At 38.0% G+C, this 21,023-nt stretch overlaps 2 protein-coding genes and 1 long non-coding RNA gene across 3 annotated transcripts in view; 1 reads left to right on the top strand and 2 right to left on the bottom strand.

Annotated features, from left to right (window-relative positions):
- Nucleotides 1-11,280, bottom strand: part of PAK2 (p21 (RAC1) activated kinase 2) — an 82,880-nt gene extending 71,600 nt beyond the window's left edge. Inside the window, exon 1 of the mRNA XM_036108626.2 lies at nucleotides 10,978-11,280. The gene's annotated coding sequence lies outside the window, so the exon portion shown is untranslated. The remainder of the gene's footprint in view (nucleotides 1-10,977) is intronic.
- Nucleotides 10,636-14,113, top strand: LOC144381143 (uncharacterized). The gene is made up of 2 exons (XR_013445846.1): nucleotides 10,636-10,883; nucleotides 11,548-14,113. It is a non-coding gene; the product is annotated as an uncharacterized LOC144381143 (long non-coding RNA).
- Nucleotides 14,114-15,291: 1,178 nt separating this feature from the next.
- Nucleotides 15,292-21,023, bottom strand: part of PIGX (phosphatidylinositol glycan anchor biosynthesis class X) — a 36,220-nt gene continuing 30,488 nt past the window's right edge. The window contains exons 6-7 of the mRNA XM_036108635.2: nucleotides 19,060-19,160; nucleotides 15,292-16,650 (exon numbers count right to left, since the gene is read on the bottom strand). Coding sequence (XP_035964528.1) covers nucleotides 16,507-16,650; nucleotides 19,060-19,160 — 245 coding nt within the window. The 3' untranslated portion in view covers nucleotides 15,292-16,506. The remainder of the gene's footprint in view (nucleotides 16,651-19,059; nucleotides 19,161-21,023) is intronic.

Below are 21,023 nucleotides of genomic sequence, written 5' to 3'. Positions count from 1 at the left end.
AAAAAATATATGAACAATACAAAGTTCCAAGCTCACCATGAAGAGGAAAAGCAGATAAAGTGAGGGTGGATTTAAGAAGAGAAGCTAGTCTTCTAATACAGGGAGACTCAAAGTATAGTTTTCTTTTAGACTGACAAACCAGAATATTTTTTTTTAAATTTAGATTTATACTTGAATTCATTTAAACTATACTTAATGGACTTAAAAATAAGATGTATAAATTCCAAATAAGTGAGATAAAAGCAACAAATATAATTTATTAAATCAAAAACGAGAAAACACCAACAGATGACTGGATAAACTGTGTTATACAGCTAACCCCTGAACACCACAGGTTTGAACTGTGCATCGTACGCCAGCTTTCTGATACAGTACTATATAGATATATTTGCCTTATGATTTTCTGAGTAACATTTTTACTTTATCATAAGAATATAATCTATAACATATATAACATGCAAATTATGTGTTAATTATTGTTCATGTTATTGGTAAGGCTTCTGGTCAACAGAAGGCTATTAGCAGTTAAATTTTGGGGAGGTTAGTCAAAAGTTATATGCAGATTTTGGACGGTGTGTGCAGGGGCTGACACCCCTAATCCCCACATTGTTCAAGGGTCAGGTGTATATATACAATGGAGTATTATTATTCAGCCTTAAAAAAGAATGAAGTACTAATACATTCTACAGAAAGGATGAAAACATCATGTGCTATGTGAAACAAACCAAACACAAAAGGACAAATATTGTATGATCCTACTTACATGAATCATCTAGAATAGGCAAAACCATAAGAGACATAAAGTGATTAGAGAGAGGTTACCAGGGATTGGGAGTAAGGAGGAATGGGGAGTTAGTTTTTAATGAGCATACAGGTACAGTTGGCGAAGATGAAAAAGTGGTGGTGATGGGTGTACAACAATGTACATATACTTAATGCTATAGAATTGTATATGTAAAAATGGTTAAGATGGTAATTTTTATCTTATATTTTACAATTAAAGCAGCAGCAATGAATCATTAAAAAACAGAAAACATTAAATGATAGAAACACACCCAAAAGAATTCATTATGAAAATAAGTGTTTTAAGCATTCACTTTGAATTAAAACAAAAATAAACTAGAGGGTTGCCTGGGTGGCTCAGTCGGTCATGGGATCAAGCCCCACGTTGGGTTCCACGCTCAGTGCGGAGTCTGATTGGGATTCTCTGCCTCTCCCTCTGCCCCTTCCCCTGCTTGCTCAAGTGCACGCTCCCACGTGTTCTCTCTCAAAAAAATAAATACATGTAATTTTAAAAAGACACAACTAAAACAAATTGGCATGGAAAGACAAAGTTGGATAATTTATTGAACAAAGACATTTAGTACAGACAGGAATTTAAGTAAAATACAAGACTCAGAAAGTATGATGATTATTTTTATTAAGTATAATTGATAATGAGACCTTTAGCAGTAGATAACTTACACATGCATCAAATAATATACTGCATCAAAATACATGATAAAAATTATTAGAGTTGAGAGAATGAGAGACAAGCCACAGACTGGGGAAAAATACCTGCAAAAGAAATACTGGATATAAAATATACAAAGAACTCTTAAAACTCAGCAATATAAAAATTAACAACCCAATTTAAAAACGTGCATAACTTCCGAAGAGATACCTCACCAAAGGTGACACACGGATGGAAAAGCAGCATGCAAAAAGATGCTCAACATCATTAGAGTACTGCAAATCAGAACAATGAGATACCACTACATACCTATCAGAATAGTTAAAATCCCAAACACTAACAACATCAAATGCTCGTGAAGATGCTGAGCAACAGGAACTCTCCCACCCATGGTTGGTGGGAAGGCAAATGGTATAGCCATTCTGAAAGACATTTCTTACAAAACTAAATATACTCTTACCATACAATCCAGCAATTATGCTCCTTGGTATTTACTCAAACCGGCTGAAAACTTATATCCATACAAAAATGAAACACAGATGTTTATAGCAATTTTATTCATAATTGGCAAATGTGAAAGCTACCAAGATGTCCTTCAGCAGGTGAATGAATAAACAAACTGCAGTACATCTAGTCAATGGAAATTATTCACTGCTAAAAAGGAATGAGCTATCAAGCCATCAAAAGACATGAAGGAAACTTAAATGCATATTGCAAGCTGAAAAGGTTACATATTGTATGATTCCAATTATAGGACATTCTGGAAAAGGCAATATTATGGAGACAGCAAAAGCACTAGTGGTTGCCAGGAATTAGGGAGAAGGGAGGGATGAATATGTGGAACACAGGAGATTTTTAGAGCTGGGAAACTGTTCTGTATGACACTGTAATGATGGATACATGTCAACATCCACCATTTGTCCACACCCATTGAATGTACAGTATCAAGAATGAACCCTAAACTATGGACTTTGGTTAATAATGATGTGTCAATGCTGGTTTATCAATTAAAACAACTGTATCACACATGGTGAGATGTTGATGGTGGGGGAAGGGGTACTGGGAGTAAGGGAGAGCTTGAGGTATACAGGAATTCTGTACTTTTTACTCAATTTTGCTTTTACAAAATTGCTATATAAAATGAAGTATTAAAAAATTAAAAATCATTAGAAATAAAAGAAACTGACATCCAACCAACATATACCTACTGCATGCCCACATGTTCTAAGTTCTAAACAGAGTAACAGCAAAAACATAGAGAAACAAGAAAATGAAAGAAGCCAAATAATGTCAGATGAAAAAAGACAAGACACAGAAGAGCAAGAAGTTAGATACCGAGTGGGGTAGATGGAGGCTATTTTAGATGACTGATCAGGTAAGGCCCCTTTGAAACAGTAATGTATGAAGGGAAGACAGTATTCAGGCAGAAGAAACAAAAATGTAAAGGTCCCAATGTGAGAACAAGCTCTTAGAAACAATGTGACCCTCTTAATCTTTGACAGATTAAGATTTAAAAATCAATGAAGGCTGGGTGCCTGGGTGGCTCAGTCAGTTGAGCGTCCCACTCTTTTTTAAAGATGTATTTATTTATTTGAGAAAGGAGAGCACAAGCAGGGGGAGCGGTAGGCAGAGGGAGAAGCAGTCTCCCTGCCGAGCAAGGAGCCTGATGCAGGACTGAATCCCAAGACCCTGGGATCATGAAATCAAGCCCTGCATTGGGCTCTGCACTGAGTGTGGAACCTGCGTGAGATTGTCCCTCTCTCCCTCTGCCCCCCTCCACATGTGTGTATATACGCTCACACATGCTCACTCTCAAAAAAACAAAAAACAAAAAAAAACTAATGAAGACTAAGTCTTATAATAAGAACCATTAAAAAGGAATAAACCAAATAAGGTAGTTTGAATAATTAAAGTTATATATATACTCTGCAAACAAAAATCTTTAAGTTTTCACAGAACACTTACCAAATTGGACTATGCTTTAAATCATTTAAAAACAAAACAAAACAAAAACAAAAAAACAGGGATGCCTGGGTGGCTGTCAGTTAATTGTCTGCCTTCAGCTCAGGTCATGATCCCAGGGTCCTGGGATCAAGTCCTACATCAGGCTCCTTGCTCAGTGGGAGTCTGCTTCTCCCTTTGCCTGCAGCTCTCCCTGCTTGTGCACTCTCTCTCCTTCTCTGACAAATAAATAAATAAAATATTAAAAAAAAAAAAAAACCCTCAGGGGGCACCTAGGTGGCTCAGTCGGTTAAGCATCCAACTCTTGATTTCAGCTGAGGTTGTGATCTTAGGGTTGTTAGATCGAGCCCCACGTGGGGCTCTGTGCTCAGTGTGGAGTCTGCTTGAGATTCTCTCTCTCCCTTCCCTCTGCCCCTCCCCCCACTCGTGGGCATGTGTGTGCTCTCTCTCTTAAATAAAAACCTTAAAAAAAAAAAACTCAGCAAATTTGAAAGACAGTTTAAAAGACTATAGTCACTGACAACAATGAAAGAAAATAGAACTGTCCTAAATACCTCTTCAGGCAAAGAGGAAATCAAACTAGAAATACCAACTATTTGGAAAGTAATTAATATAAGTACATGATTCATGTAAATTATAGAGTGCAGCCAAAGCTGTACTCAGAGGCAAATTAAGACCATTAATGTTTTCATTATTAAAAAAAGGAAAAGGGAACTAAGAATTTGAGTTAGAAAAAGCGTAACAGGGTGTTTGGGTGGCTCACTGGGTTAAGCATCCAACTCTTGATTTTGGCTCAGGTCATAATCTCAGGGTTGTGAAATCAAGTCCCACATCAGGCTCCATGCTGGGCATGGAGACTGCTTAAGGTTCTCTCCCTCTCCTCCCTGCCACTCACTCATCCTCTCTCTAAAAAAAAAAAAAAAAAAAAAAAAAAAAAAGGCAGCATAAAAAAATGAAGAAAGCAAAATAAAGAGAAAAGTAGAAATCAGGGAATCAGAAAACAGAAAACCAACAGAATAAATCTGAAAGCTGGTTATTAAAAACTAAGTAGATGAACATTTGGCAAATCAAGAAAAATAAAATCACAATAAAAGGTGGAAATAAACACCACAGATTTTAATGATAAAATATACATACATTCATATAATAACAAATTTTGAAAATCAAAATATATATATATAATCTGGAAAAATATAAATGATCAAAACTGACTCATAAAAAAGTAAGGATTCCTCAAGATTCTATAGAAGTAACTTCAGAAGTTACCATATGGCCTGTATACTCCTATTAAACTAAATTTCTGAGATGTTTTTCCTACTCTTTTAATAAATTCTGTACACTTGACTAACATGAGTGGGGTTTTGGTTCCTCATAATACATGCCTTTGGGTACCTTTGGCTATTACCAAATTTATTAATATATACCCTTATTAGCAGTTAAAAGAAGAAAAACCTTAGCATCACCCAAAGAAGTGTTACAAAACATTTGATAAAATTCAGAAGCCACTCCTATTTTTTGTAAAGTCGGAACAGAATCTCTCTCTAAAGAATCTCTTTCTAAAACCAACAGCTGCCATCATCCTTAATTGTAAAAATACCAAAGATATTTTAAGACAATTATCACCTCTCTTACTGAACCATGTCTTGGAAATTCTGGTCAATGTAATAAAGCCCTAAAACAGAAATAAATATTGTGACTATTAGAAAGGAAAGGTTACTTTTCCTCTTCAGATGTGATGCTTACAATAAAACCATTACACTATTACTCCCTGATTTTCTATAATAGATTTATTTTCACAGCAACCTAAAACCCTTAAAATTTTGTCTATACCCATATTTCATTTCAGTAGCCAAGGTATTTTATATTGTTAAAACTCTTACTTGCCCCCACACAAATTTCAGAAGGATTAAGATTAAAATACAACTGTTATTATTTTTTAAAGTTTTATTTATTTAAGTAACCTCTACACCCAATGTGGGGCTCGAACTCATAACCCTGAGATCAACAGTCGCATGCTCCTCTGACTGAGCCAGCCAGGCACCCCAATACAACAATTATTAAGAAGAATGTTTTTTGATAAAGGTGAAATGGGAAAGATCTTCCTAAAGAGAAGGTAAAGGATTATTGCCTATTGTGTATGAAGAGCTTCTACAATTTGATGAAGAAGTATAGATTGATACAGACTTTTGGACAGCAATTTGGCATCTACTGAAACTTAAAATGCACATTTAAGAATCCTTTTTATGGGGGCGCCTGGGTGGCTCAGTTGGTTAAGCGACTGCCTTCGGCTCAGGTCATGATCCTGGAGTCCCTGGATCGAGTCCCACATCGGGCTCCCTGCTCGGCGGGGAGTCTGCTTCTCCCTCTGACCCTCCCCCCTCTCATGTGCTGTCTCTCTCATTCTCTCTCTCTCTCAAATAAATAAATAAAATCTTTAAAAAAAAAAAAAAGAATCCTTTTTATGGAAATACTTGTATACATATGCATATGCACAAAGATATAAGGAAGCTCAATAAGCCTCCAGTTTTACTTGCTCAAAATTGAGAGAATAAAGACTGTCCCTAACTTACCATGGTTTGACTTAGTTTTTCATCCTTACGAAGATGTGAAAGTGAAGTCTCCACATTCAGTAGAAACCGTATTTTGAATTTTGCTCTTTTGCCAGGGTTGGAAATATGCAGTACCATACTGTCTTGTGACACAGGACAGTGGCAGCGAGCCACAGCTCCCAGTCAGCCACGTGATCAAGATAAACAACTCATACACTTAAAACCATTCTATTTTTCACTTTTAGTATACTACTCAATAAAGTACATGAGATTTCAACACTTTAATATAAAATAGGCATTGTTAGAGGGTTCTGCCCAACTGTAGGCTAACCTAAGTGCTCTGAGCACGTTTAAGGTAGGATAGGCTAAGCTATAATGTTTTGCCTTATGCCATTTTCAACTTACAATGGGTTTATCGGGACAAAACCCCCTTGTAAGTTGATGAAGATCTGTACAGTAGTCCCCTCTTACCACGGTTTCTTTCTGCAGTTTCAGTTACCAGGAGTCAACTGCCACCCTGGATCCCACTTCTGAGGTATTGCCAGAAGGTCAATAGCAGCCTATCGCTACATCACAGTGCCTATGCCATCCACCTCACTTCATCTCATCGTGTAGGCATTTTATCATCTCACATCATCACAAGAAACGTTGAGTACAGTTCAATGAGATATTCTGAGACAGACCACATTCACATAACTGTAATTACACCATATTGTTTATAACTGCTCTATTTAATTATCAGTTACTGTTGTTAATCACTTACTGTGTCTAATTTATAAACTAAACTTTATCACAGGTATGTATATGTAGGAAAAAACATAGTATATATAAGCTTCATTCTATCCATGGCTTCAGGCATCCACTGGAGGTCTTGGAACATATCCCCTGTGGATAGGGGGGATTACTGTAACATAAATAACCATGAATAGGGTGCCTGGGTGGCTCAGTTGGTTAAGCGACTGCCTTTGGCTTGGGTCATGATCCTGGGGATCCTGGGATCCCGAGTCCCACATCCAGCTCCCTGCTCTGGCCTGCTTCTCCCTCTCCCTCTGCCTGCCGCTCCCCCTGCTTGTGCACGTGTGCTCTCTCTTTCTCTTGCTCTCTGTCAAATAAATAAATAAAATCTTTAAAAAAAAAAAACATGAATAATTAAAGTACAATGGACTATATCATGACAGTTAAAAAGATGAAGTACAACTATATGTATTGAGATGGAAAAGAATATGTAATAACCAGAACTTTTATTTTGAAAAATTGGTTAAAACCACACACATAGTGCTTATTTCTAATTGCATAAAGAAAACAAAATTGTGGGGTGCCTGGGTGGCTCAGTTGGTTAAGCATCTGCCTTCGGCTCAGGTCATGGTTCCAAGGTCCTGGGATCAAGCCCCGCATCAGGCTCCAGCCCCGCATCGGGCTCCCTGCTCTGTCGGAAGCCTGCTTCTCCCCGTCCCTGCTTGTGTTCCCTCTCTGGCTGTCTCCCTCTGTCAAATAAATAAAAATCTTCAAAAAAAAATTGTTAACAGTGGGCACCTCTAAGGAATGAGACTAGAAAGTGAGGAAAGAGCAATTTTCACTTTTTTATTCTAAATAATTGAGCTGCTTGAACCTTTTACAATAAGCATGTGCTGCTTTTGGAATTTAAAAATAAGGAAAAAAACACTAGTCTGTTATGATGGTTATTTCTGAGAGCTGAGGCTAAAGTGATTTTTGTCCTGTTTCTTAATACTCTTTGCTATCTCCAAATTTGCTATGAGAAATATGCATACTTTTTAAAATTTGAAAAACGTGTATTTGAAAAACCTGTATTTTATATCAGTGGCAAAGCTTTTTTTCCAAAAAAATAATTTTTAATTTAACAGTTATGGTCTCAGAAAATTGGTCCTGAGATCCCAACCTCTTCCAGAAAGCATATTTTTTTAAAAGATTTCATTTATTTGAGAGAGAGAGTGCACACGTGGGCACAAGCAGGGGGAGGGGCAAAGGGAGAGGGTGAGGCAGACTCCCCACTGAGCAGGGAGCCCGATGCTGGACTCCATTCCAGGACCCCAAGATCATGACCTGTGCTGAAGGCAGACGCTTAACCAACTGAGCCACCCAGGCGCCCCTCCAGAAAGCATTCTTAAATCTGTTTGGGAGCATAATATTTGCTACAGAAGCAATTAAACGTAAAACCTATTTTAGAATGGAATATTAACTAACCTTTATTAAGAACTTAAGCACTGCATTTGCAAAGTACTTTACCTGCATTATCTCATTTGCTTTAAATAGCCCCATGAAATTTGTATTATATTGTTATTACTATCAATCCCCATTTTACAGAAGAAGAAAACCGAGTCCTGGAAAGAGTATGTGTCTTACCCAGGGTCAAGTAGAAGAGCCATGATTCAAACCTGGGTCTCCAGCACCTAACCATTTGAGGCACATGTAATGGTAAGTACTAATGTACCTCAGAGATAATAATAAGCTAGAAGTCTGAAATCCTGCATGAATGTTCAGAATGACTATCCTTAAATAGGTTAGTGATCCTAAAATGAAGAAGTAGTGAAAATTCTGATCACAGAAGAAAACAATCAGTATTTCTTCAAGGCAAGGGGGGGCTATTCTTCCTTCTCTTTCTGCTTCTACCAAGGTACAAGAAGGATACAAGGGGCAGCTCAGATTTTTAAGTAACTTACCTGCCCCCTCTGACTAGTCTGGAATTAGCCCTCTAAGTAACTGGAAGGGCTTTTGAAAACAAACTGATCAGAATCCCAAAGCCTTAAAGCTACTTTCAAGTTTTAATCAAAAGGAGAAATTTCGAAAAGTCAAAAGAAACATTATACTTGATTATTAGAATAATCGATATTGACAGAAGAAACATAGGAATGATTTTAAAGTACCTACTTATTTTATCTTTATCTATTTGAACAAGTTCTCTTTTTTAAAAAGTATAATTGAAAGTTTATCCTTAGCTACCTGAGCAAGTTCTACCTTTTTTCTTTAAAAAAGTATAATTAAAAAGAAATATACACCAGCGTTAACTGTGCCCACTCGGAAACCTGCCTATCATAAAGATCAGAGAACCACTGGAACCCCTATTCATTTGTTTAGTAGATACACTCCAAATACAAACTTACTGTTACTTTATGATTTTGGGTTTGCAAGGTTAGTATTAAAGTCCAGAAGATTAACTCTCTTTTTGAGTAACAGTAAACCAGGAATCAGAGTCCTAAGTGAAGAGGAATATCCAGTAACTCTTCCTTGGTAAAAGTATCAAGAACTGACAGAGAAGCTGACATCATACAGACCAAATTCCACACTCCAACATTTCTATACCTTAGCCCCTTTGGCCAACAAGACCTCTCAAGTTAAGGACAACTGTCACTATCAAATGATGAAAGTATTCAAGCTCAGTACTAAGTCACTTGGGTAAAAGTGGAGTATTTAGTAAAAGCAAAAGTCACTGAATTTAGATCAACCTCTTTCACCAAACCCTGAAAGTGGGCTTAAGACCTATATATATTACAAGTCAAAAACATTTTGTTTTTTGTTCAAAAACAAATGAACAAAGGTTCATTTTGCATAATGTAAATCAGTGTTCTTGGCTAATTAATAGCTAGAAAGATTTAAAAGCTAAGGATGAAAGAACTGCCTTAAATCAATACCTATATTAATAGAACATGAACAAAGCTTTCCATTTATATGTATATATGTGTGTGTGTGTATATATATATGCATGTTTCCACATATACATAAAAGATACTTAGAAGTTAGTATGAGTGTGTTTTACAAATGCCACAGAGCTTCTGGCAAAGTTGACAAGTTCTAACCTGCTTTAAAAATTACTATTCACTGCCTTCATCCAATCTAATTTTATTTAATGTTATTCTTTTGGATAACCCTACAAAAACAAAACCCCCCAAGCAAATTCTTGTACATTTCAATATCCTGCCTACTTATAAGAGCGGAAGAGTCAAACAGAGAAGGGGAAAAAACGTGACGTGCACAACCTTGATCCAAAACACAGCTCGTCGTAGTCTAATTTTAGGCCTAACCATTTTGATTGTCTTTGAAGGTTAGAAAGAAAACAAACAACTACCGATAACCTGTAAAGTAGAACTGAAACAATTATATCAATGGGAGTTGGCATGATTTATCAAGGAGGAAACAAATCACGCTCACAACTGCCTAGAGTATTCCAATTAAAATGAAGATACAAGGAGGTTACAGCCCCACACCAACCAACAACAGAAATTACTTTTCACACTTTAGTTCTGGGATGAGTTTATCTTTTAAAGCATTAGTCAAAAGGTTGAGTCCACCGAAGACTCTGTAGCAACGTCCTATGTGTGTTGTTTTAAAGAAAGCCAAACACGCTGAAAAGCCAACCTTCACCTAAATTACCTAAAGAAGCAACTATTCACCTCCTGGCTGAAGATCAAACAAGAACCACGAGAAGATCCGAAAGGTTGGTTCTCAGGCGAGGCCCTCAAACCCTCGGAAAACTATACGTTTCTACTAACGCGGAAAATGGAAGAGATTACACATTGCAGTTTAGAAAAAGAGTAAAGGGACTAGAGGCAATATGCCTAACCAATCAAACTAAGATGACCAGAGAGGCAGCAAGGAGGGGCTGGGACTCAGGAAAAATCGAGGACTAAAACCCGAGACGTGAGGTTGAACACTAAAGTAAACTGAGAACAGGAGGACGCTGAAATGCGAGGGCAGGGAGATCGAGAGTGGGCAGAGCCTGTGGCGCGACACGGCCCTGGGCAGGGCTGGGTCCAGGAAGAGTTAGACTTCGCCAGCCTAGCGAGCTTCCCATTTCGGGCTAAAGCCGAAGAAAACAGCCCTAGGGAGCAGACAATGAGCCACCGCCCCAAGAGCCGCGGCTCCAGGCACGCAGGTAGCGGCTGCCCCGGCGCTGCCCCCGGCAGGTAGGCTGCAGCGGGCCGCTCGCGCCGGCAAGGCCGCGCACAGGGAAGGAGGAAGAGAGCGACGGCCCGCGTCCCGGCCTGTCTGCACACTTACCCCAGGCGAGGAAAGGTCCCCGCCCCAGCGAGGCGCCTCGGTCCGAGCTCCCGGCGGGCTGTGGAGCCGCCCCGGGCAAGCGCGCGGCGCGGGGCAGGCGGGGACGGAAGGGGAAGCGGGGAGGGAAGACGTGCCGCGCTGGAGCGCAGCCGCTGCTACCGCTAGGCCGAGCGGCAGCCGAGCCCCGCGGGCGCCGGGAGGGGAGGGCAGGGAGCCTTCGGCAATGGCGACGGCCCGGGCCGGAGGGGAAGCGGAACAACCGCCGCCGCTGCGCGTGGCCACAACCCTGGGGGAGGGCGGCGGCGGGGAGTGGGCAGGGGCGGGGCCAGAACACCGCCCCTCGCCGGCCCAAGCCCCGAGCTCCACGGGGCGGAGACCCGCACCACCTCCCGAAGGGCGGGCTCGCGCTGGGGCTGCTGGGAGTCGTAGTTTGAACACGTGCACCCCGCTCTTCTCACTTTCTCTCTCGCTCTTTTTTTCCTTCTTGGCGGTGGGAGGGGCGGGAAGAGTGTTCTTTAAATTGAGAAAGAGAGCCAATCCCTCATTTAATTTAGTATTGTCTCCATTCAGGTCTGTGCCGATCAAAGATGCTGACCAACATTGCTGTTATATAAATCCGCTTCAGTACATTTGTTTCTGGGAATTCATCCATTATCCATTTTGCATTTTACTTACAAACCCTATGTTTTGCTGCTAAAGTAAATCCCACCTCCTTGAAATTACGGTCTTCATGTTTTATCCAGGGAGGAGTTCATCAATGTATTCACTGATTCTACAAATATTTTGAGCATCTAAAATGTATCACTTAGGCATCAGGGATACAGGATGGATATGAATCACTTTGCCTTTGTGGAGCATTCAAATATGCAAACACAGTAATTAAACTAGTGATATCTGGTATGAGAAGAAAACTGGGAAGATTATTTTGGATGGGGTGGCCAGAGAAAGCATCTTTAGGGAGGCAACATTTAAGCTGAGAACAGAAGAGAGACGTAAGAAGCTCCTAGAAGAAAGCATTACAGGCAAAAGGAGGAAGAAAAGGGCTTGCTATGATCAGTTAAGAAGACCTGTGTAGCTTGAGCTTACTGCAAGAGTAGTGTACTGTGAAAAAACATTAGGGTAGACAAGATTCAGGTCAGGAAGGATCTTGAATGCCATGCTAAGGAGTCTGGATTTACTCCAAGAAGCTATTAAAGAGTATCAAGCAGGGAAATGATCTGGCTTATACTTTAAGATCACTAGATTGCTGGGGCGCCTGGGTGGCTCAGTTGGTTAAGCGACTGCCTTCGGCTCAGGTCATGATCCTGGAGTCCCGGGATCGAGTCCCGCATCGGGCTCCCTGCTCGGCGGGGAGTCTGCTTCTCCCTCTGACCCTCCCCCCTCTCATGCTCTCTGTCTCTCATTCTCTCTCTCTCTCAAATAAATAAATAAAATCTTAAAAAAAAAAAAAAAAAAAAAAAGATCACTAGATTGCTATGTGGAATATGTAGTATACAGATGTAAGAATAGAAGGGAAATGAACTAGAAAGGCAGTAATCATGATGGACACTAATGAGATAGTGGAAATGAAGAAGGCAGCTAGATTGTGCTTATGTATAGATGCAGAATAAAAACCCAATTGATGTAGAGAGAAAGGAATCAAAGATCAATATGGCACACTATTATTAGATAACCCGAAAAACAGTCCCATTATGAAACACATTGAAATGCTGGATAAAATAGAACATCCCTTCAAAGGCATAACTAAGCTTTCAAGAAAGAAAGAGGAATACCTCTGATAGTCTTCCAAACTCCACACAACCCAAAGAGGGAGCAAGAAACCTGAGTGGCAAGCAGAATAGTGAAGCTATGGTTGTACTGAGGGTTATGTACCTATCTCAGAAATCTCTGTGGTTTTACTGGCCGCACAGAAGACCAAAGACAAGGCCCTGGGCCTATACAAGGAGTTGGGACAGTGACGCTGCATAAGGCTGGAAAACTCATAGGGCTATGTGCTCCAAGAATAGACTGGGGATTTAAAAAAGTCCCCTGTACCAGCCCAGCGAGACAAGCAGACATCAGTATGTTTTAGTCTGGACTTGGCATGAAGGGGGAAACAATCTCCCTTTTAGAATTCATAATCACAAGCTTTCCCTCACATGGGTTTGAGAGTTCAAGTTTATAGTACCTATACTGTCCAGGAAACCTCAAGTCAAGAAAGTGGTCCCAGGCTGGTAGTGTTTAGAGGCCTGGAAGAAACAAATACAAATCCTCACTGCACAGGTTCACTCTTAACCCAGGACTGAAAGGATTTCCAAGGATAAACAGGATTTCAAAAGCTAAATATGAGCACCCAAAATATAATTTTAATATACCTGAGGAAATAAGCCACCATGAATGAATCCACAGAAACCACAAACAAAATAATGAAGCCTGTGAACTTTAGATGTGGAACTATTGGTTACAGAATGTAAAATAAGTTTATTAAAATGATTAAACAAAATAATATACGAGTAAGAAACAAGATACTGCTTTTTAAAAAGTGACCACGAAGCTTTGAGAAGTAACCAAGTAGAACTTCTACAAATAAAGAATTTAATAATTGCAACCAAAGCCAATGTTTGGGTTAAATAGCAGATTACACACTGAAGAGAGAATTAGTAAACTGGATGACAGATCTAAAGAAATTACTGAGAGCAGCCCAGAGACAAAGGAAGTATGAAAGAAAGATCAAGAGACATGGGGATAGATTGTGAAGATCTACCATACACTTAGCAAGAACTCTGAGAGAAGAGAGAAAACAAAAGGGATAGTAGATGAGATAATGGCTAAGAATTTTCCAGAACTGAATAAAGACAAGAACCTTCAGATTCAAGAAGCAAAGTGAAGCCCAACCCGGATAAGCAAAAGAAATCTTTTCAAACACATCAACATGAAACTGCAGAATACCATAGATAAAGCAACCAGAAAGGAAAGACACACCCTACAAAGAAACAACTATTAAATTTCTGAAGATTTATCAACTCCAACAATGGGTGCCAGTGGACAGTGGAAAAATATTTTCAAAGTACCAAGATAAAATAACCAAATTTACAAGTGTAGACCGAGCTAAATTATCAGTCATATGAGGCTGAAATAAAGATATCAGACAAAAGCAGAGACCGTTCATTGCTGGTACTGTAATAGTGTTGTAGCTACACTTGTGGTGCTTGGGGCGCCTGGGTGGCTCAGTTGGTTAAGCGGCTGCCTTCGGCTCAGGTCATGATCCCGGAGTCCTGGGATGGAGCCTGCTTCTTCCTCTCCCCACTTCTCATGCTCTCTCTCACTCTCAGATAAATAAAATCTTTAAAAAATAAAAATTTAGGGGCGCCTGGGTGGCTCAGTCGTTAAGTGTCTGCCTTCAGCTCAGGTCACGATCCCAGGGTCCTGGGATTGAGCCCCACATCGGGCTCCCTGCTCTGTGGGGAAGCCTGCTTCTCCCTCTCCCACTCCCCCTGCTTGTGTTCCCTCTCTCACTGTGTCTCTCTCTGTCAAATAAATAAAATCTTAAAAAAAAATAAAAATAAAAATAAAAATAAATAAAAATAAAAAAAACCTAAAAATACAGCGTTTAGGGGTGCCTGGCTGGCTCAGTTGGTAGAGCATGCGACTCGATCTCAGGGTCATGAGTTCAAGCCCCACGTTGGGCATAGAACTTACTTAAAAAAAATTTTTTTTTAAGTTAAAAAAATAAAGTGCTTATTCATTTTTCAAGTATCCAAAGATAATAAAGAGTTCAAAACCAGAAATGTTCTATCAAAAGTGATATCTGCAACTATTTATTAGGCAAGAAGAGTCATATCAAAGTACTCTTCATTCACTTTCACATTTTTATTACACCTCTGAATATCTGTATAAATGAATAAATGGCTAAATCATGTCCCAGGCCACCATCTCAAATATTAACTTGAAAACTTATTTAAATACTGATGAAACTTGGTTCTGATATGCAAAAGAAAAAAAAATATATATGTACTCTGCCCTCCCCGCCACATATATTCTTAAGAGGTACCATGTTCCCCTGTCTATTCATACTTCAATATGCTGTCTGTTGATGTTAACTGAATTTTAACTGACATAATTTCATTTCAGTGCCGCTATATTAATCCCATTGTGAAAGAAATGCTTATAAAAAACACGGAATTCTTTCTTGTAAGAAAATGCTAAATAAGTAAAAAATTAGACTGGATTTGAAATTTTAGTGGTCTCTAATATTTCTTTTTTTATGGCATTTGGTTGCCTTTTTCAAGTTCTTAAACATACCTTCAAAAAGAACCATTATGACTAGTCAAGTCATACATGTCAAATTATAAAAGATTTATTCCCATAAAAACAACAGAATGTTTTAGGAAATTAAGCAATGCTAGCATATATAAATGTATATCATTCCATTACTCTATGAAACAAACACTGTCAACCAAACCCTGGTTTATTGGCTTCTGTTCTGGAACATGCTTGTCCCCAATGCATTGCCCTAAACAAACAGAAGGACATGCTTGCCTTTTTATTTTTATTTTATTTTTTTTCAAAGATTTTATTTTTAAGTAATCTCTACACCCAATATGGGGCTCAACCTCAAAACCCCGAGATCAAGAATTATATGCTCCACTGACTGAGCCAGCCAGGTGCCCCATACCTTTATGGCACTTACTTTATTTTCTAATTTTTTCCCAAGAAAAATAGTGAAATAAGAGCTTTTTTTAAAAAAAAAAGAAGTCACTGAAGATACAAAAAAGAGGGGCACCTGGGTGGCTCAGTCGGTAGAGCATGTGACTCTTGATCTCAGGGTCATGAGTTCAAGCCCCAAGTTTGGCATGGAGCGAAAGATACAAAAAAGATTTTTTTTGTAAATGTACAACTTAATAAAAAATACTCTAAAAATGACAATCCGAATTGTCTTCCTGACAAATTCAGTACTAAGTATTAGTACTTAGTACTTAGTTTCATCTAGCCAATTCATATATTCAAAACAGTATAACAAAATACAAAAGGAGAATGGAAATGCTTTAAGGAATAATCAATCTTGATATTAATAATTTCTTAGCTGTCCTACTTTATTTTCTTTAAACTCTCGATGAGTAACTTTAATATTCAAAATTAATGTTTAAATAAACTGATTCATCCAAAATATTTTATTCTTATTTATAATGATTTTCTCAATTTTTAGCTGAAATTAAAATGTTTCTAGTCATAAAATGAGAATAACTTGTCTCTAACATATGAAGTACTCATTTTCGTAACCGAAATGAAGATAAAATCACTTCTCACAAGATAAATATTTAACAAAATTAAGTTTCCTCTTCTATTGGCACTTGCTTGAAGATTATCAAAGGTCTATACAACAGAGCACTAAATTCTGGAATTGGTTGAAAATGATCCAAAATTTCCTCTAGTACACATAATTTTAGACATAAATGAAGACAAAAGCAATGACAATTCTAGAAGAGCACTTCTAATCGCAAGTAAATAGGTCTTATTTAGGTTTATGGGAAGCATTAAACTCCATAAAACTTATAGGGAAAAATGGCCGTATTTGAAAACAGCCACAAGGATTAGAGTGGAACACAGGATGGTAATGAGCAGAGTCACAGAACATACTAAAGAGGTATGTATAGTCAGTCCCACTGGAACCTGTAGAGTCACGTTTTTATATACCTAGAGAGAGAGAGAGAGGTTAGAGACATTTAAAATGCATGTCCTAAGGTAAGACCAGTACTTGACTTTTAATGTAATTTTTTTCTTTTAGTATCTTTCAGCCAATGCTACACTACAGGGAACATTACTATTTGAGTGATTCTTTTGGATTCAACATTTCATTTAATATAATAGAATCAGACTCAATCACAATAATCCTTAAATTCTCATTAGTTTTGACTACTTTCTACCGATGCTAGCTATCTCCCATTGTCACCTCTGTAATCAATATAAACGTTTACTTTCTTTTGCTACGTTTCATATTAGAATACAGAATTCTCTCTCTGTCAAAGCCCCAAAGGAAAAACGTTAAAACAACAATAAAGCTAAAGTATCCAATCACTCCTGTTTTGCTGTTTCTCTGTCCAAAATACCTTTAAAAAGTCTGTTATTCACAAATCACACAATCGAATGTCTTTTACTGTTAAAACATCAAAGTCATTGTCATCCTGACCAGCAAAACAAGTTCTCCTACAGTTCAACTTGGTTTCTATTTTCTATTTGGTTTTGAAGATCAAGGGGGTCAGTTAGAACCTCTAGGAAATTTTATGGTTTAAAATAGGTTTTTAAAAACATGAAAATTTAGGTAACTTGGGAATGCTCTTATTTTTGGTTCCTTTTTATAAATATCTGGAGTATAATTTCACACCCCAAACAAATGTTACCAACATAATTTGTAACAAAGCCACCTGAAATTTAGCTTTCAAAAAAATGGTGTCTTAAATCAACAAGCCTTAGTGTAGATCACCCCCTTAGTAATGGTCACCTATTTTTCTGGTATATATAAACAAGAAATGTTAATACACACACATACAATTCAAAGGGATTAATTATGACCTCTTATTTCAAGTTACATGGTCTAAAAGAGAACTGGATTCAAAATGTTTTAATAAGGTAATTACTTATCTTGTAGCAATGCATACAACCAATATTTTAAATTAATAAATTGTAAACACTAATTATACTCTTCATTCACATAAGAAAATCACATGTAATTCTCCAGATGTATTTTAGAGTGTGAAAAAAGATTCGGGTTCCATATGGTAATGGAAATCTACTCAAAAGCAACTCTACATTGCAAAAGATATCAGCACAATCATACATCTTACCAATTGTCAGTTCTAAGAGAGTTCCCCACTACAAAATAGCAGTGCTTTGTAGTAAGCCTTCACCATAAGTAGTTGTTTTCTAGGCTAGCTGGTAGACAGGCTTCAAAGCAACTCCAAGGAAAATACTTCAAATCTAAATATCTACAATAGCCATATGAACAAATCTGCTTTATGTTTATCTGACTGACTGTCTGTCTGTTGGTTTAACATTTTAAATTTATTTTACTTTTATTGCAGACTCATTTGACTCCTTATAAAAGTAAACTGTAAAAATGATGACACAGATTGTGCTATTCCACCAAAGGAAGCAGGCATTAAAGAGAATTAGGGTCAAAGAGAAACACAAACAGATATTACAACCATCAGTTAAAACGCAGCTCATAAAAGAGGAAGGAAAGGACAGAAAAAGAGGGAAAGAAAAGAAATGGCTGTATAAGATCGCCACTCTGAAGAAAGAGAAGTAGACCATGTTAACTAAAGAAGGTAAACAGAAAACTGTACACTCCTTAGACAAAGCCAATGTTAATGAAGTAAGAATACTTACCTAATTTAGTAACTGAAAACAAGGTCAGAGGTCAAAACTATAAACATGGCTGGCCACAACCTGGATTTAGATATATAAATAGCAATACAACTGTCTAGAAACTTTATCACCGTTGAAATACTACTACTTGGAGTCTTTATTACCCTTTTCTCACTTGTTTTGTGCCATATAATGAAGTTAACTAATGGATTTTCGTTGTTCAAAAATTAATGAAAAGTTCTAAATAAAATAAAGTTGTACTGATAAAGTAAAACTCTTGGTTTTACTGAAACCAGGCCACTTTCTTACACCATACACAAAAATAAACTCAAAATGGATTAAAGACCTAAATGTGAGACAGGAAACCATCAAACCCCTGGAAGAAAACATAGGCAGTAATTTCTTGGACATCAGCTGTCGAAACATTTTTCTAGATAAAGTAAAACCAGATGGACATAGCACTGTTCTTCGTTGCTACTCCACATCTTTAAAAAGCATATTAGCTATACTTAGGCTCTGAACCAATGAGGCATGGAACTAACCCTAAATCTCCAGTCCCCAAATTAAATGATTCTGTAACTACAGAAATGAGGAACCACTGCTGCCATTAGTAGCAAGGAAACAACATTAAAAACAAACAAAAAACAGCTTTCAATGGTAGAATAGAAAATTGGCAGAAACATTATGAGTTTTAAATAATGTAGCATGATCAAAAAACAACATAAAATATTAACTTACTGATTTATATTTCATATTGTTCCATTGGCAGATATCCTTATTCTTCAAAGCACAAGGAGCTGCCACTTGTGACTGAGCCCAGCATTTCAAAATTGGAAACTCTGAGAAAAAGTGGTAGAATATCATATCAGAAAACCTGCATCTGGACTAGACGCTAGGCCAGTCTTTCATGTTGAGATATGACTACTCAAACACTTTTCTACACAATGTACATGACCTGAATCCATCTTCACATGTTATTTTATTTAGCAGCCTATTCTAAGAGGATGCCTAAGAAATTACAAAATTACCAAGACTGTGCAGAAGTTAAGCATGAGTTCTTAACAAATCCCATTACAGTAGGTGCCACTTTTTTAAAAAGATTTTATTTATTTATTTATTTATTTATTTATTTATTTATTTGAGAGAGCGAATGAGCAGAGGGAGAGAGGGAGAAGCAGACTCCCTGCTGAGCAGGAAGCCGGATGCATGCGGGACTCAATCCCAGGATGCAGGGATCATGACCTGAGCCAAAGGCAAACTCCCAAGCAACTGAGCCACCCAGGCATCCCCAGTAGGTACCATTTTAAAAAAAATTTAACTTAAACTTTTTTTGAAATATAACATATATTCAGAAAAATGAACAGATCCTAAGCATACAACTAAAAAAATTTCTATAGACTAAACAAACCCATATAAAGAGCATTGAGACTAAAAAAAACAAAAACAAAAACCCCAGGGGCTCTCTCAAGAGAGGGCACTTTTTCAAACTTTATTCAGACAATTAAAAAAAAGAAAACTAGGTTGGATGAACAAACCTAACAAAGTTGAACAGTTTATTATTTTCTCATCATGAAATATATGATGGCTGCAAAGTATGATTAAAAACTTCCTATCCTCCAATCTTTAGTGCTACTGGTTTGTGAATATTCTAATCAACCCAAATTTGAAGACCCAAAGAACCAAAATCGGGAAGGGGCTTCTTAAAGTCTTGATTCTAGGAAGACTGAAAATGGGGAAGCATCGTTTTGTTTTTTTTTTAATATTTTATTTATTTATTTGACAGAGAGAGAGACAGCGAGAGGGAACACAAGCAGGGGGAGTGGGAGAGGGAGAAGCAGGCTTCCCGCTGAGCAGAGAGCCCGATGTGGGGCTCGATCCCAGGACCCTGGGATCATGACCTGAGCCGAAGGCAGACACTTAATGACTGAGCCACCCAGGTGCCCCGCATTGTTTTTTTAATTTACTCAAATGCACACATAAAAACAGAAAGAACAATTACACCCGAAACCAAAAACTCATGGCCAACATTTACAACAAAACTAGGTAGTAAAGTATCCCCTCAAACACGAAAACCTATGCAGGTGGAGACAAACACCAACAGCTGCCAAGTCCAGCAAATCAGCATAAAGAAACAGAAAGTAACGCAGGGGCAAAGGATCAATGGTCAAAAAAAGAAACACACCAGACATTATATGCGTAGTCCTACAAGAACTCAGCACCACCTATAGTCTTGTCAAAAGAATCAAAGCTGAATCTGATCACACCTCTGGAGCCAGCAGCCAATTTCCAGGAAATAAAGAGGCTAGATGAACAGCATGAGTACAATCACCAAAACCCTAGCCATGAGAAACTAGACAGGTCAAATGGCCCAGGTTTCTCCACAGGTAAATTTAAAAAAAAAAAAAAAAAAGCAAGGGGAAGAGGGGAAACCTGTAAAGTAAGAGACTTAATGGAAATACATTTCTTTAAATGGGGAAGATGAGGCTTTACCATCTAAGAATGCCCACTGGGGCGGAAAAAGTATAAAGAAACATAAGCAAGTGATTAAGTCAGGATATGGGTTAGTCTTAGAGGAAAGGAGGAGGCTATGATTGAGACAAGACACAGAGAGCTGCTGCTAGGGTGACTGGCAAAGCTCTATTTCTCTACCTGGGTGGTAGTTACAAGGGTATTTGCCTTATAATAATTTACTAAAATATTTG

Source organism: Halichoerus grypus, chromosome 1 (genome assembly GCF_964656455.1).
Source record: "Halichoerus grypus chromosome 1, mHalGry1.hap1.1, whole genome shotgun sequence".
In the NCBI taxonomy this organism is placed as follows: domain Eukaryota; kingdom Metazoa; phylum Chordata; class Mammalia; order Carnivora; family Phocidae; genus Halichoerus; species Halichoerus grypus.
This window is presented reverse-complemented; position numbering and strand designations above follow the sequence as displayed.